The sequence below is a fragment of the Excalfactoria chinensis genome, chromosome 12, assembly GCF_039878825.1.
Source record: "Excalfactoria chinensis isolate bCotChi1 chromosome 12, bCotChi1.hap2, whole genome shotgun sequence".
Taxonomy (NCBI): domain Eukaryota; kingdom Metazoa; phylum Chordata; class Aves; order Galliformes; family Phasianidae; genus Excalfactoria; species Excalfactoria chinensis.
The window spans coordinates 12,634,607-12,649,909 of NC_092836.1; the positions used below are offsets into that span (position 1 = coordinate 12,634,607).

Below are 15,303 nucleotides of genomic sequence, written 5' to 3' on the forward strand. Positions count from 1 at the left end.
CTATAAATAAGTTTTTTTATAGAGGAACTCACACCACTTTTGCAGTTAGGATCTGATTCCGTAACCAGAGAAGTCAAGGCTAGGAACCATACCAACTTGGACAAGTTCATACGGCTTCTAACACAGCCTTTCTAACATCTAAAAATTCACTGTCATTAACCACTTAGTCACCCTTCTGACATTTTATGCCTTAAAATGTATTTTTCTATGTATACATTAGTAGCTCACTGCTGCAAATTGTTATAAAACACTATAATCCAATATATGCTCCAACTATCTTTCTACTGGAATCAAAACTCCATGTTTGAGCAGAAAGATAATTAAGAAGAAACCCTGAGTTGGGTTTCAGGATTAATCTGTCACTGGGAACAAGATGTATTACAGTGTTGAAAGTAATTCTATGGATACAAAGCATGCAGGTTTTGGATGAGTTTTGCATAATTATTACAGAAATTGTAAATGTTACCAAAGTTATCTTTCTTTTCATTCTAATAAAATGACTGATAAGCCAACAATGGCTAAGGATTGATACTGCAAAAGCTGCAGTGTACATATTGCACATATGCATTGCGCTTTCCAGATAGCTTATTTTAAAATAGTAACTTAATTGCCATTGCAGATCTACATAATTAATTTAGCACGGTGACCTTACCTGATGTCTAGCTTCTTTTATTACTATAAGATAATGTTTTAGTTGAGCAGTTTTAGTTGTTACTTGGATTTAGCAGAGAAAAGCAAAGTTAGCTGGATTTTTGTTTGGGTTTCTGTTTGTTTTTTGAAAAATCTTCCCAACATCTTAAACTGTCAGAATTTCTAGCAAGAATTAAGATATATTCTTCCTTCTGAATAAATGCACCCACCTCAGAGAGTTCCTCCACAACTCCCTACCACTCCACCTTCACCATTTCACTCCACCAAAATCAATCCTAATGTCCTGCTAAACTTCATGTTCAACCACCTCAACAATACTCATTTACAATCCTGAAGAGATTAGGGGAGACCAGCTATTGAAGGGTAAAATGGGAGCTGCTCCCTCATGGTACTTTTCCTGCTCATGTGTATTCTGTACTTATCTCATTTAAAAGACATATCTTTCTTGTTATTCACATAACTATTTATATAAGAGGCTGCTGATAAACAGCTAAGCAATAATCAGTGCGTTCCCGAGGTGTGCTATCCATCTTCCTCTACAACACCAGCAACCAAAAAAGGTCTTTCAGCTACTGAAAAAGTGACTTTACTAGACATGCTACAATATAAAGCACTTAAATAACAAATTCACATTTTTAATTCAATACAGCTAAAATACTTTAAACATTTACTTTATGAAACCTTTTCCATCAGTATAGACAAATATTGTTCAAAATAATATGTAAAGCAAAAGCATACAAACAAAAAACTAAGAGAAAATAAAGATGGTTTTGGAAAAGGGAGGAATGGACAAGTCACAGCAAATAAACATCATGCAAATAAGTTGTTTTCACCACTGCAATAACCCAAAATCAGTTCACTTACTAGCCATCTTTCCTTTTTTCTTACAAAAATCTGATGTAAAATGACATGGAAAATCATTACAAGTTTAAGTATCAGTTGGCTATTACAAGCTATATATACAGTGTGTGTTGATGCATTGTTTTAGATTTTGCTGATATATTTTGTTTCGTAACATACTGACCAGAATTTAGCATATGTGGAGAACAACATGGAGAAAAATATGCCTGCTCTTTTACCTTACACTGTGAAAAAGTATTCATTGAGAAATGCTGGAGGATAAGTCACAAATTCTAGGGAATACGTAGGCATAAAGAATTAATACAAAATACAGGTTTCTGTTGATCAACTACATAAACATTTTAGTTATTACAGCACTCTTTTGAGAAGTTCAGGGACTCTTTCTGTAAAGTACTCTGTGTTCCAACTTCCCAGTCAACAAGTGTGCCAGACACTCAGCATCACCCTTAACATCTATTATTTATCCAAAGGTTATATATTTCAGAGCCAGAAGGCAGTCTGCAGTACCTCAGTGTTACACAACACAATTAACACAGTAGGAGAATCAATTATTTATAATTGCACTAAGTTTGCATGAACAGCAAAAGCAAAGCTTACACTTTTTATGGGATTTTTGTCAGTGTTATTAAGGGGACACTGTAAAGCAGATCAGACAAAAACTAACATTTTCTCATCTTTCTTATATTTACACGCTGAGTAATGAAGTTTCAAGTTGATGCTTTGAACAACTTCGAAATTAATTCTATAGTGCATAAAAGTAGTAAATAGCATTGTCCATCCTGTCAGAGTAGACAAAATAACCCAATGGTGATTTAAACACAGAGGAAATGAACAAGTTTTTTCCCCAAAATTCTAAAAGAAAATTGTAGGTTTGGTTTCAGACTGTTCTGACCATTAAAACATTTTAACATTAGTTTAAACAATTAATTGTCATTTAAAGCATGTATTTAGATTAAAGTTTAGATTTTGTTTAAGACTGTTAACTCATTTTAAGTTATTAATGAACTGTGAGGTAGATGTCGCCAGTCGGTGTTTAGGTATAAATTATTTGATTTTAAAAGTTACAATCTTAGGGAAAAAAACAAACCAAACCAAAGCAAAAAAAACCAGGAACAACCTCAAAAATATGTCACTTCCTTCCTCCTGTGCTAATTAGACTCTGAAAATTGCTATTAATATCATGAATTTTTAACCTCATCCTGCTAACTAGCAACTTTAAGGTCTTCTGCTTCTATGAGGGAATGAAATTCAGGAAACTCGGGAAATAATTGTCTTCCCTTCATACTCTCAATTTTCAGATCCAAGGAGCTGTTACAGTAAAAGCATCCAATCAGACAGAAAGCACATAGCAACAATTAGAATCCAAACTGTACTGAGTTTTAAAGATCACTGTTAAGACACCGCATTCAATAATGAGAGGGAAGTTCATAATACAAATGAAGAACTGTGATTTATACACCCTTGATCAGGCCAATCAGTTCAGCATTAGCTGCTATTTCTGACTATAGGAATAGGTGCATGAAGAACCACACAAGGATTCACAATCTTCTTTCTAAGAGCAGATGATAAAATGCAGCAAAGTCCTCTGAAATGTCAGTGTGAAACAGTGATATACAACAGGAAATACAGATCAGGAAATGCAATCAGCATACTCTGTGAAGCACATAACTATCCCCCCTTGAGCTTCAGATCATGTTGGTTTTACTGTGAAATCCTTGGTGTTTAAATAACACAGATGACAAAAAATACATATAAATTCACTAGAAACGTATAACAGTCTAGACAGTGCAGAGAATGACTATGGGAGAGTGAGTAAACTCATCCAGAACTCCACACTTCATATCTCAACACCAGACTTCAAGTGATGTATGATTTGTTTACTTCTGTGCAGGCAAAAATGAGCTAACCATAAATCAAGTAGCTCGGGTGACACAGTACAGCTCATGGCTAATCATGCTGAATAAACAGTTCTGAAATGCTGGAAAGGAGTTATGCATCTACTGCATACTAGAATCTGGGCTGCCATGGCTATGTTGCTGTTAGTGTCAGAGCTAAATAAGCACAGATAAGGTTGTCCTCACAGACTGGAGTCATCCAGTACATTACTTAAACCAAAGGAAGTGTACAGTTCACATTCAATTTACAGATTCCAATATTCTGAGAAACCAGCCTTAGATGCTGAGATGAGGAACATCAAATGGTTGTTTTCAAATTTCCCATCTAGTGAGTGACCATACTACTTCACTTATATACAGAGACAGAAGCCCAGAAAAAACACTGATTTCACTGTACGGAAAACAAAATTTAGTTTAGTTTGTCTTTTGCACTGCCATAAATGGGGTACGAGAACAGAACAATTAAGACTTCATGAACTGTCACAATCCAATTTTCATCTTCTTTTAAGAATCAATAAGAACAGTTATCACTATGTCTTGTGAATCTACTTTCAACAGCATGTCCACATTTTTCATTTTGACAGCGTCCCTTTAAAGCAAGGAATCTCCTCCTGTAGGAACATCTATCAAATGGTGTGTATACACAACTGAAAACATTAAAATCCAAAATGGCTATTGAATTATTTCTGTGTATGTTTGTAGCACATGGCTGTAATTTAAAAAGTAAAGGAATCATTTTGCATTTTGAAAGAGAAACACAATATACAAATCTTTAAGGGAGATCAACTTTGTTGACGGTTATGAATGTGGTACCAGGAATTAGAAGTGGTATTGCTCGTAACAGGACATTCTTTGTCAAATTTAGAAAGGGACAGTTTTGTTACATCAGAATATTCCAGATGTCATCAACCACCTTGTGATGTTTGCTCTGATATCTGTATTTCATTTCTTGGATTTATGTGTATATGTATTAACAGATTAACTTTTCTACTAAGATTTAACTGATGTGTAACTGTGAGAAACATATAGGTTCTTTTTGTTAGTTGAATATTACACAGCTAGTGTGAAAAGTACATTACACTTAATTCTTGTGGCAATGCCCTAATTAAATCATGTATAAAACTTACCTTGGGTTTGAATGCAATCAGCTTCAAAACCATTTCAACAGTGAACACTCCCGTGAAAACCATATTCATAATGTCCATCGCATCATTAAAGAGCTTAGACTGTCCATAGTGCTGTGGAAGAAAAAAATGACACATTTAAAGGTAAAAGTTTTAAAATACCAAGAGAAAATAAGGCAACATCATAAAAGCTGACAACAGTGCAGCATAAGAAAATATTTTCTGGTAGTATTCAAGATGCACTGAGACTAGCTGAATATCTCTCCAAAAATGGATATACATCTATTCTGGGCAGGCAATGAGTGGAACAAATCTGGCATTCCTCTGTATCTGGTGACCTTCAGAGATAGCTTTGAGGAGAATACTGCTCCCACAAAAATGGAATATTAGACAAAAGCTATTTTTTCAAGTTTTAGAAGGTAGTTTTTAAATAACATAATCTCATGTCACACCTGCTTAGAAAGACTGTAGTATCTTAGTCACAGCAAAACATTGTGTAGGAGTGATGTTTTTAAGAGCATACAGCACCATGGAAGTCTATTACAAAAACTAAGTAGGATGGGCATATAAATTGGATTTGAAAGATTCTTTTTCTTGTCAAACTCTAAAGTACCAAGGAAAAGAAAGAAACGAATTAGAAAAAGTAGGTAAAAGTAGGTAAGAGTATGAACTAAAGAAAAACAGTGGATATAATAGTGAGGAAGAGAAGAAAAAATAAACATATACAGACAAAAAAAAACCAACAACTTTCTAAAGAAGATACAGACATAGGTGGCAAAAATATGGAGTAGTACAAATATGAAACAAAGACAGAACAAGTACAGGAGTTACAAAGGTGTGAAGCAGTGCTTAAAGAATATAAGGATATATTGGATAAAAGAATCTAAGATTAGAGAAATGTTTGCTATCAAACATAGGCTCTTCTTTACATATTTTCCTGCATGTGGACAATCTTGGGAATACAGTAGTTATAGACTGCATGAAATTACAATACCGAATACAGATCAATGAGCTCTGTTGGGTTAGGAAGATCACCACAAAAATCAAGCTCTTTCAAACCACTTTGCTTCAGAGAACCAATGCACAGATTAGCTATGAGTAACAGTACTATGAGAAGAAGGGTTGTTTTTTTTTTAATTAAAAAGCAATATATATAAACAAAAGGCAGCGTATCTTCTACACCCTTCCTTCCAATGGCTTCAAAAGAGCTTCAGCTTTTCCTACCTGCATAGCCAGGCAAAGTGTGTTCAGCATGATGAGGACAAACATGATGTATTCGAATCCAGTAGAATTCACCACATACCAGAACTTGTACTGGTAAGGATTTTTTGGAATGTATCTACGAAGAGGACGTGCCTTCAAGGCATATTCCACACACTGACGCTGTAAAAGCAAATACATCAAAAACTGTCAGATTATAGTCAAAAGTAAAAAAAAAAAAAAAAGGGAATATAATTAATGATGAGTGCGAATTGTTAAAAGCAGAAAGAAGCAGTATCTCTATTTTACATACATTTTTAAAGTACTTATATATAAATCAAGTAGCTTACCAACCTTCACTTGGTCATTTACAACTGTTTCTGGGCACATACACTACTCAGCTACATGCAAAGAATCAGATGGAAATTCAAAAGCATTTCACCTTCACACAGCATACTAGTAGACCACAGACCACATTTATGTGTACATATATATATGGTTTATAGTATTAAGTGCACTGATACACATCACCATATTGTTACCAAACCACCATAATATTAACATACTAAACAGAACTAATTGTAAAGAATCTCAGCTAACAATAATGCTGACTTTTAATTAGTCTGTAAGCTGTACTTTGTCTTTACTAAGTTTTCAATCATTATTGTAACTGCATAGCATAAAATTCGAGTCTGCAAAATAAACACTAATGGGTGTTATTCTTATTAGTTGAGATAAACTGATGTACAGCAACATCATGGATTCACCTCCAGGTCTTAGCACCTAAATCTCCATATAAGCTGGGCCTTCTCCTTGCCTTTTGAAGAATGCTTACAAAAGCTGGCTGTTGGGGCACAAAATGCATTATGAATGCTCCCCAGGGCTTTGTGCTTAACTACATTGGATGAAGAGTGTTACAGTGGAACAAGGCTATCAAAAAAACCGTGACTGGTCACTGGCAAGTTTCTGTGTGAAAGGATTAAATAATAAAAGGGAAACATGAGCATTACATGAGATTTTTTTTTAAATAGGGGAAAAAAAGTAGAGTAGAATATTTTGAACACTATGAACGTATTCAGTCTATTCGGAAGACAAATTTTACATATGTGTTTTTATTGTAAAATCTAGTTCTGCCTGTGGATAAACTGTTAAATGCTTGCATGCCTCTTAACGTGATACCAAGAAGTGAGACACTAACAGCCATCATACAAGAACCTTCACAACAAAAAGACTGACATGTTTGGCTTACAGAAAGAATATAGAGTGACTTAAGTACCATTTGATGCTATTTACTCAGGCTACTTTTTGAAATTATTTTATTACTAAGATATGTGTTTGATGCCCTCCTCTGGCCCAAAGCAGAAAGGAAGCTATTGGTGAATAAATAAATAAGAATACTCTCAAATATTAAGAGTTCATTATGTATTTTAACCTGATTTTTGTCCAGCTCACAGTTCTTGTATTCTTGTTCTCCCTGTTCTTGAAATGTAACAATGACAAAACCAACAAATATGTTCATCATAAAGAAAGCAATAATGATGATATAAATGATGAAAAAAATGGAGATCTCCACTCTGTAGTTGTATACCGGTCCCACATTCTCGCCATTGGAATCAATGGCTTTGTACAGCAGCCTAGGGGGGAAAGAAAATCTTTATTAGCATTAAAATGGCAAAAGGCAGTAAAATATGCAGACTCAGAGGTCAGATTTCAGAAATATAATACTGCTTATTATCATCATCTTTCTGAAACGTCTGTCTTAACAAACATGTCATGAAGCATTCACTCACGCTGGCCAGCCTTCAAAAGTGGACACTGTGAAAAGGGCCATCATAGCAGACAGAACATTGTCAAAGTTGAAATCACTATTTTGCCAGACCCTCTCTTTGACCATTGGATTATCAACATCTCCATCTTTATAAACAATGTATATCCCCCTGTGGAAAAGGAAAGGAAACAAACTGCCATTAGTAAGGTATTTAATTAGCCCTCAAGTTATACAATTATCTATTCAAATAGTTTATTTTACTCCATCATAAGCTTGCTTTATTTCCTTGCTAACCTGTCCTGACAGCTTTTATGTTTTAGAATTTTCTTCTGGATCTCAAGATGGCAATTCTAATTTATAGAACCTAAGTCACCTATCACATGCCTGCCCTTATCCGGTGCAGTTTACATTACTCAATATATGTGTCACTTTCTTAGCACAAAGGAGTTCTCACCGGCATTCCTCTGGATTCTGTTTTGCCTCATCAGTGCACTTGTAGAATTTTCCCTACATATAAAAAAAACCACAGTGTTAAAATGGAGAATATACACAATAAATGTGCTTAAACTATGACTGCTTCCAAATGAGACCAACCCACCGAGCAGCAAGACAACAACAATTCAACTCTGTTTTTCTGTTCTTGCTGCAGTACAACTTTTGAGTCTGCTCACCTTGAAGAGCTGCACTCCAATACAAGCAAACATGAACTGCAGCAGAGTTGTAACAATCATGATATTACCAATAGTTCTAATAGCCACAAAGACACACTGAACAACGTGCTGGAAAGAAAGAAAAAAAATATATTTTAAACCTAGAACACCTACCACAGGAGTAAAAGCTTACTTTATCACATTTAAATTACTTTTTAAAGCAGACATTTTTGCACTGACAGTATTATACCTGCTATCATAGCTAAGTTCATCTCCCAAATTTGTCCCAAAGTCTGTTGAGACAGACTCATTAACATGTATAGATTAAAATGTACACACGCACTGTAGAATGGCAATGGAGCCATTTCTGTGACATGTTGGTTCACAGCAAGTATTGTGGTCAAATTCTGCTCTTTGAGGCACTCATGTTCCTCCACATATACATTATTGGAACTGTGGGCAGAATCTGGCCCAGTATGCTTAAGAATCAGGAACTGATTTATGGGTTTGCACTGTGACCTTCTCCAGAAATTTTTTATTGTGTTAGACTTTTTAACCTGAAGCAGAATTGAGGAATCAGGTCAACAGAAATGTAAGTTAGAAAAAGATAAAAATGTAAACCTTCAGTCCTTTTGCTCTGTTTATAGCCCTCAGGGGCCTCAAGACTCTCAGAACTCTGAGGATCTTCACAACTGAGATAGCACTTGACCTGGGGAAAAAATAAAAGATTGTTACTTTTAAGGTAATCAATTTTATTTCTAAGAACAACAGCATTCTCACAACTTCCTTTTACATGAAAATTCAAAATAAGCATCACAACATTGTATACAAAATTTTTTGAAGCACTTCTTCACTGATCTCTGGTTAATATTGGAAAATAATAACAATGTCATAAATCCTGTAAGAATCATTTCGATTTCTGCATCAACTTGGGAATCAGCAGCTCCGAGGCTCGTCTGACACAAACACAATTAAGGTTGGTCAGGAGTTAATTACTGCCCAGAGTAAATTCTTTTTTGAATGCTGACACCTGATTCAAAACTCGTGTGCAAGTCCTGCAAGTCAATGAATACCTTCATTTCCAACCAACTGGATTTGAAAAGATCTCAATGGAATCACATTTGCTTTCAGCAGCGGTAACAGCAGACAGCCCATTGAAGAACACATAATAAAACTAAAATCTCGCATAAGTACTGTAGCACAAACAGGACACAGACTGGGAGGGGACTAACTGACAGCAAGCCCTTGCTCATTTCTAGGTCAGTAAAGGATTCACGGATGATTTAAACACGGCACAGCTGCTCGCTTTGAGAATCAATAAGCACCTTCCGACTGTTATTATGTTCTGCCTGATCCAAAGGAAGCAAAACATCTCTCGTTACCACTTACAGCCCTGATTAAGCTGCAACTTCTCACCCTTTCAAATTCTGTCAGGTTATGTATCCCAGTAGGACGGTGCCAAAAGAACAAGCTCATAGAATTAGGCTGTATATGTGGCAATAAAACAAAGGAAGGCATATAAACCTCTGGAAGCTCCAGGAATTCCTTGCTACACAACAGAGTGCTGTGGTGTTCCTCCTTGTTCTCTTGGCAATAGTGGGAAGCAGTGATTTGCTTCCAGTCTCTATTAGTGCTGAATTACAACTCTCAGTGTAAGGCACTCCTGTTCCCAGCCCTGTCTGCACCCACACACAATGGCAGAACAAAAGGAGCTGCAAGACTGATTTCAGTAGAGAACCCCAGAGCAAAAATAAATTGTTCACATTGTAATACTTACTGAATACCAAATGATACCAGAGAAACACCCACAACCAGCAAATCCAGCAAATTAAAGTAATTTCTGCAGAAGGACCCTTTATGAAGGAATGCTCCAAAAGCTGTCATCTAAAAACAGAATTGTTAGATGTTTAATCTCTATCTCAGTCTATTCACACTGACATTTAGGCTGTTTACAAGTCGCTTGCCTAGAGTGTGAATGCACACTATAGCATCACCTTCTAAAAACAACTGAAATTTAAAAAAAAACAAACAAAAACCTACATATGTTAAGGAACTTTCATTTTAATCGCAAAAATTCTGCTCAAGAAACATGAGCAAATGTGTCAGTTGCTTCTGCTGCCAACAAATGTATTTTTATGTAACTGATTAGGCTGAGTGGATTTCACTGAAGTGGCTGGGCTTTTGATAGAAAAATGACTACAAGCACCACAAATCTTCCATGCTTACTACACTGTAAGGTCCAGATTATGACTCCTCATTGTTCATACTGTCTTGAGAACTGTGAAAAGCACAGCACAGAAAGCAACAGGGGAAAAAGGGAGGGCCCCAGCCAGGAGCAAGCAAAGCCAGTGTCTGAGACAAGTTAGTAAAGCTGGTATTGTACATGAACGTGCCATTTTCTGACTGTCCACTGACTTTTTTTTATGGTACCATTTATTTTCCTTTGTAAATACATGTGAGTGCACTGCCAGGAAGAGTTTCCTGCAGTTAGTGCAGTCAGGAGTATCAACATACTTTTCTATGATGAGGCTTCTTGTTTCTTTTTATTACTTAACAATGCCAGATTTCAGTAGTTCATGCCCTAGTGCTTCCTACTTCCCTTGAATAACTTAATGTCAAAATCTTTTGCAGCCACTGAGAATGTTTTTTTTTTTCTTAGCATATCTAGTTATGTTTGTTTATGCCATGCTTTGTAATTCCTCTGTCTGTACAGAGATACAGCTGGAACTACAAGAGCTGTATAAACTGCTGCTCAGAGCATGTAGCTGGTCGACCAACTCTTCTGCTGTACCAGTGGTGCTAACATATTTAGTATGGCTTCTAAAATTCAGAGTTTGGAACTACTTTGATTGAACGCTACAAGACTTTTCAGTGTTTCTTTCTCTTTCCTTTAGTTTGGCCTTTCTCTTAATGTGAAAAGTCAGAACTTCTTTTTTCTTTTAATAACACAACAAATACAAAACCAACCAATTTTTAGCAAGCTCCTTACTGATGAAAATGAGAAGGGATTAAACTGAAGTCTGAGAATATTTGCAAGCATAAAAACAGTCTACTACTTACATTACGGCTTATCTTGTAAACAGCCCAAATATTGCATCAATTAGTATTACTCAAGTTGCACAGTGAAGAGTATGCACAGCAATATGAGCAAAAGCTGGGAGAAGAGATTTTGTTAAGCTTAATCCTCAACTAGAAATGCAAAGTTTATGTACAGATTCTTAGTGTACCAGTGTATAAATCAGGGTTACTCAACAAAAAACTTACACTGAATATGCACTGATTTAACTTTTAAGAATCATAGGTAAATTTCTAGAAAAAAAATGTTTATCAAATTAAAAATAAATAAATAAATAAAAATTATTTTGTTCAACTGTTTCCTACACATGAAACCAACCCTCAGTTACAGAGCTTCTTTGCCAGAGTAAGCTCCATATATATACATATGTTCTGAGTAACCCCAATGGATAATCTTAATAATCAGTACACAAACTGTACATTAAAATGCCATTTTTGAACTCATGCATGGGTAATACATTTAAGCAAGCATATTTATGCCTTTCTGCGTATTTAAATGTATGCCCAAGATAAGATAAATGAAAAGTATCTTACTGTATAGATAGCTAAATGCAAGAAATCTTGCAAGTCCTATTGCAAGAAAATAGTTATCTATTTTAGCTCTGTGAGTATAGCTCAGCAAGAGAAATGAGAAATTACATGCTCCCTCCTTACAAGACTGATCAACTCTTTTGGAAATGCCAGAGCAGGGAGAAGGAAAAGCTCATGCGCAGTGAATTATTTTTCCCTTTTCTGACAACTGTAAGTTTTAAAAGGGTAAAAAAAATGAATTACTGAATTGATGTAATGATAAAAAAATCATCTTCTACATGCATCCAATGGTAAAAAATAACCAATCAAAACTATGAGAAATTGTCAAATAAAAAATTCCTCTGGTTGAAAAAAAGTTTAGCTTTGATCGCTTAGAGAAAAGGCGAAGAACACTTCAAGTGCCTTTTCTTGGCAGGTGACACACAAGGAAAATCCTTTTAAACAAACTTCCTTTGAAAACCTGTTACCTTCAAAATGATCTCAAATGTAAACATACTAGTGAAGACATAATCTGCATACCCTAGGATCTGGAAGGTAAACAAAAAGTTACAAACATTATTGCTAAAGCTGCTTTTGAGCTAACAAGGATCAATAACAATGCATTACCTTTAACAGGATTTCAACAGTAAAGATGGCTGTGAAAGCATAGTCAAAGTAACCAAGTATCTGCAAGGTATAATACGTGCCACAGTAAGAAATTCAACTATTAATAAGTTTTTACAGTTTATACCACATGTACAACAACACCTGAATTCATGATGGGGAATTAAGTCAATGTAGTTTAAAATTCCAGCTATTGAGCAACAGTTTATATTTACTTAACAAATTATCACATGCCACCATGTTTAGACATGAGATTTTTACCACTCAAACCCAGTGAGACTTTGAGTTCTTTCAGACGTTTCCCTATTGGCTTTCACAGGTATCTGCTTCAGACTTTCACAGAGAAACATAATCTTATGCAATAAATGTTTAGTAGTAGTAAATGTTTCTTATTAGTAAGTCATTTGGATGTTGTTATTCTCATACAGACTGAGTCAGAATATGTCGAAGCACATTAATGAAAAACTGAACTAAATAAAATCAGCGCTGCAGCTTTTCATTATCTTTTTTTTTTTTTTTTTTTAATCTGGAAGACACAGCAGTTCTTTATTTGCTGGAAATTTAGAACACACACCAATTATTTAGCGACATGCAAACTTTTAAAAATATCATAGTTGTGATATTGATTTCACAGTTGTCGATAGTGCATATACATTTCAATGTATATAGGAATAGTGCATATACATTTCAATGGAACCGGGATTTCACCATTTCAAGGTGGAAGTATTGCTAACAACAAATTTAGTCACAGACATACACTGCAGCACTGTGTTAGTTCAGTTTCAAGGATTCAGCAGTTCACCTAGAAAACAGGTAAACACAGAGACATTTTTCCTGTGGTGCAACAGCTAAGAAAATGGGTAGGAGAAATAAAATAAAGAGAAAACACACACTGGACATATTCCTATAAGACCAAAAGAAATCTTCCCATATTCTACTGACGATCACATCCCTTCATTTCTTGCTGTGACTGAAGAGTCATATTAGAAATCTGTTCAACAAAAATTAGTCAGAAAGGAATTTGTTCTAGAATTAAAGAATGCATTTAAAGCAATTCTTGCTTGTTTAACTTGTGTTTTCATGCTTTTACTGTCATGAATTTTATCAGGCACACCTAACCTTATACTCATCAGGATGGTCAGCTCCCATGTTTGGCAGTGTGACTTGATCCAGTGTGCTGCCATTTATCCTGGAATTTTACCATGCTAGCACAGCTACAAACAACACGATCTTCCTTAACGAGCCAACATGGGATATCCAACATAAAAAGCACAGGACTGAGTAGAAGCAATCATATTTGCAGAAAGGTTAACATGAACTAACACTCACCAGAAAGCCATGCTACTGAACTTGAGTGCCAACTGGAATAAGCAGAGGCTACTCTTGTAGAAATACAACAGCCAACTCTTTAATTCATACTTTTCAGTACTTTTTTAGTCTTTCAAATACCAACTCACAAAGTCAATGCTAAACTCTCTCTATGCAGTCACTCAATAGTGAGTTCCCTCCCTTGCCAAGCAGCCCAGCCAAAGGCAATACCATCATTCAAGGTAATTACAAGAAAAACATGCAGTTCTGGTGTGCTTGCAAATATTTACAATGTGAGGGCAATGTTTTCTCAAAATCACTCAAACATTTTATCTTCCTGTGCTCCAAAGAGGAATAATCCCTTCAATTCCCACCACTCTGGAGCAGTATCTTCCTACCATTGCTCTTGTCACAAAAAGAAATATCAGCCCTTTAGTAACAATTTCAGTATGGCTCACCAGCTCTGTTTTAATTAGCCATTAGCATAATCTATTCATAAAGTTGAACTTCTCCAGTTTTACAAATACAAGAGGTAAACAGTTGCTCTATACACTCCATGGAGAGCGCCTTTTTGTTTTTATCTAATTTTACCCTTGGAAAAAGTATCAGCTTTTGTTTTTTGCTAATGTTTCTGAAAAAAAAGAATGTTCAGAGAATTTCAGCAGTCCAAAGAAGATTTAGAGGCACCTACAATAATAGTACAGGGATACAAGAGCAAAGCAGCAGACAGAAACAGTATTGAGAACCAGTATTTTTCCTCTATATGTGTCTACCCTCCTCAGGGTCCCATTAGAGGTTGAAGGACACCTCTTAGTCCTTTAGCTCTGCAAGACTGCTGTTTCAGCCTTCAGAAGCTAGAGCACTAGTTGAGAATAAGAGAAACACGTTTGACAAATCAAAAGTTTTTGCCTTGAGTTTGTGTGCTGGGGTGTAATACTTGTTTTAGCTTCATCTAAAAGGAACCTAGTTTGTGCAGTCTGCAACTGCACTGCAATGCAAATGCAAGCACAACACTGGGGGAAGTTGTGAGATTTGTGTCTGAACTACTGAAAGACTCTTAAACAGAATTAATTCCTCAGAAACAGAAGGTCAGCACTTAGCCCACTGTCACGTTGTGGCCATTCCCACACCTTTAAAAATCACAATTTAGATTGTCAAAATCTCTGAGACTAAGGTTAGAGTTTTAATTATTCATTTATTCATTTTTTGATTGATTTTGGAAGGCCTTCCTATTGATGCCCTGATGATTTGGTTTGTTGGTTTGTTTTTTGACATTATGAGTTTAATTTTCAAGATTTTTTTCCTTTTTTCTTTTTCCTACAAGGAAACACTGAACAAAAGCTGTATTTCCCAAGTAATTGCTCTGGTAGCTTTAGTACTGGAACATCTACTGACACACTAGGCCCATCCTTCTAGTAAGAGGTGGAAGAATTTCCTCTAACTCCATGGTTAGCCTGCAGATCAACATATATGTAAGACAGGAGAGATGTGACAGTTTTGTCCAAATCCCCACAAACTGGTTCAATCATATTAGCTATTTCATATCTAATCAGAAGCATGCACAACTCACAATAACTTGAGAAGCTTTCTCGGCCCCTCATGCAAAATAGTTGTACTACCTATGACGCTCCATCAAT

At 35.6% G+C, this 15,303-nt stretch overlaps 1 protein-coding gene across 13 annotated transcripts in view; it reads right to left on the reverse strand.

Annotated features, from left to right (window-relative positions):
• CACNA1D (calcium voltage-gated channel subunit alpha1 D) overlaps positions 1–15,303 on the reverse strand; it is a 143,510-nt gene that overhangs the window by 37,669 nt on the left and 90,538 nt on the right. For 7 of the 13 annotated variants that reach the window (XM_072347674.1, XM_072347673.1, XM_072347669.1 and 4 more), the window contains exons 21-29: positions 12,362–12,421; positions 9,927–10,033; positions 8,771–8,858; positions 8,171–8,278; positions 7,954–8,006; positions 7,522–7,668; positions 7,164–7,365; positions 5,756–5,914; positions 4,535–4,645 (exon numbers count right to left, since the gene is read on the reverse strand). In XM_072347674.1, coding sequence (XP_072203775.1) covers positions 4,535–4,645; positions 5,756–5,914; positions 7,164–7,365; positions 7,522–7,668; positions 7,954–8,006; positions 8,171–8,278; positions 8,771–8,858; positions 9,927–10,033; positions 12,362–12,421 — 1,035 coding nt within the window. Of the gene's footprint in view, positions 1–1,515; positions 1,546–4,534; positions 4,646–5,755; positions 5,915–7,163; positions 7,366–7,521; positions 7,669–7,953; positions 8,007–8,170; positions 8,279–8,770; positions 8,859–9,926; positions 10,034–12,222; positions 12,283–12,361; positions 12,422–15,303 lie in introns of all 13 variants that reach the window. The other 6 variants (XM_072347672.1, XM_072347667.1, XM_072347675.1 and 3 more) reach the window with 3 other exon arrangements.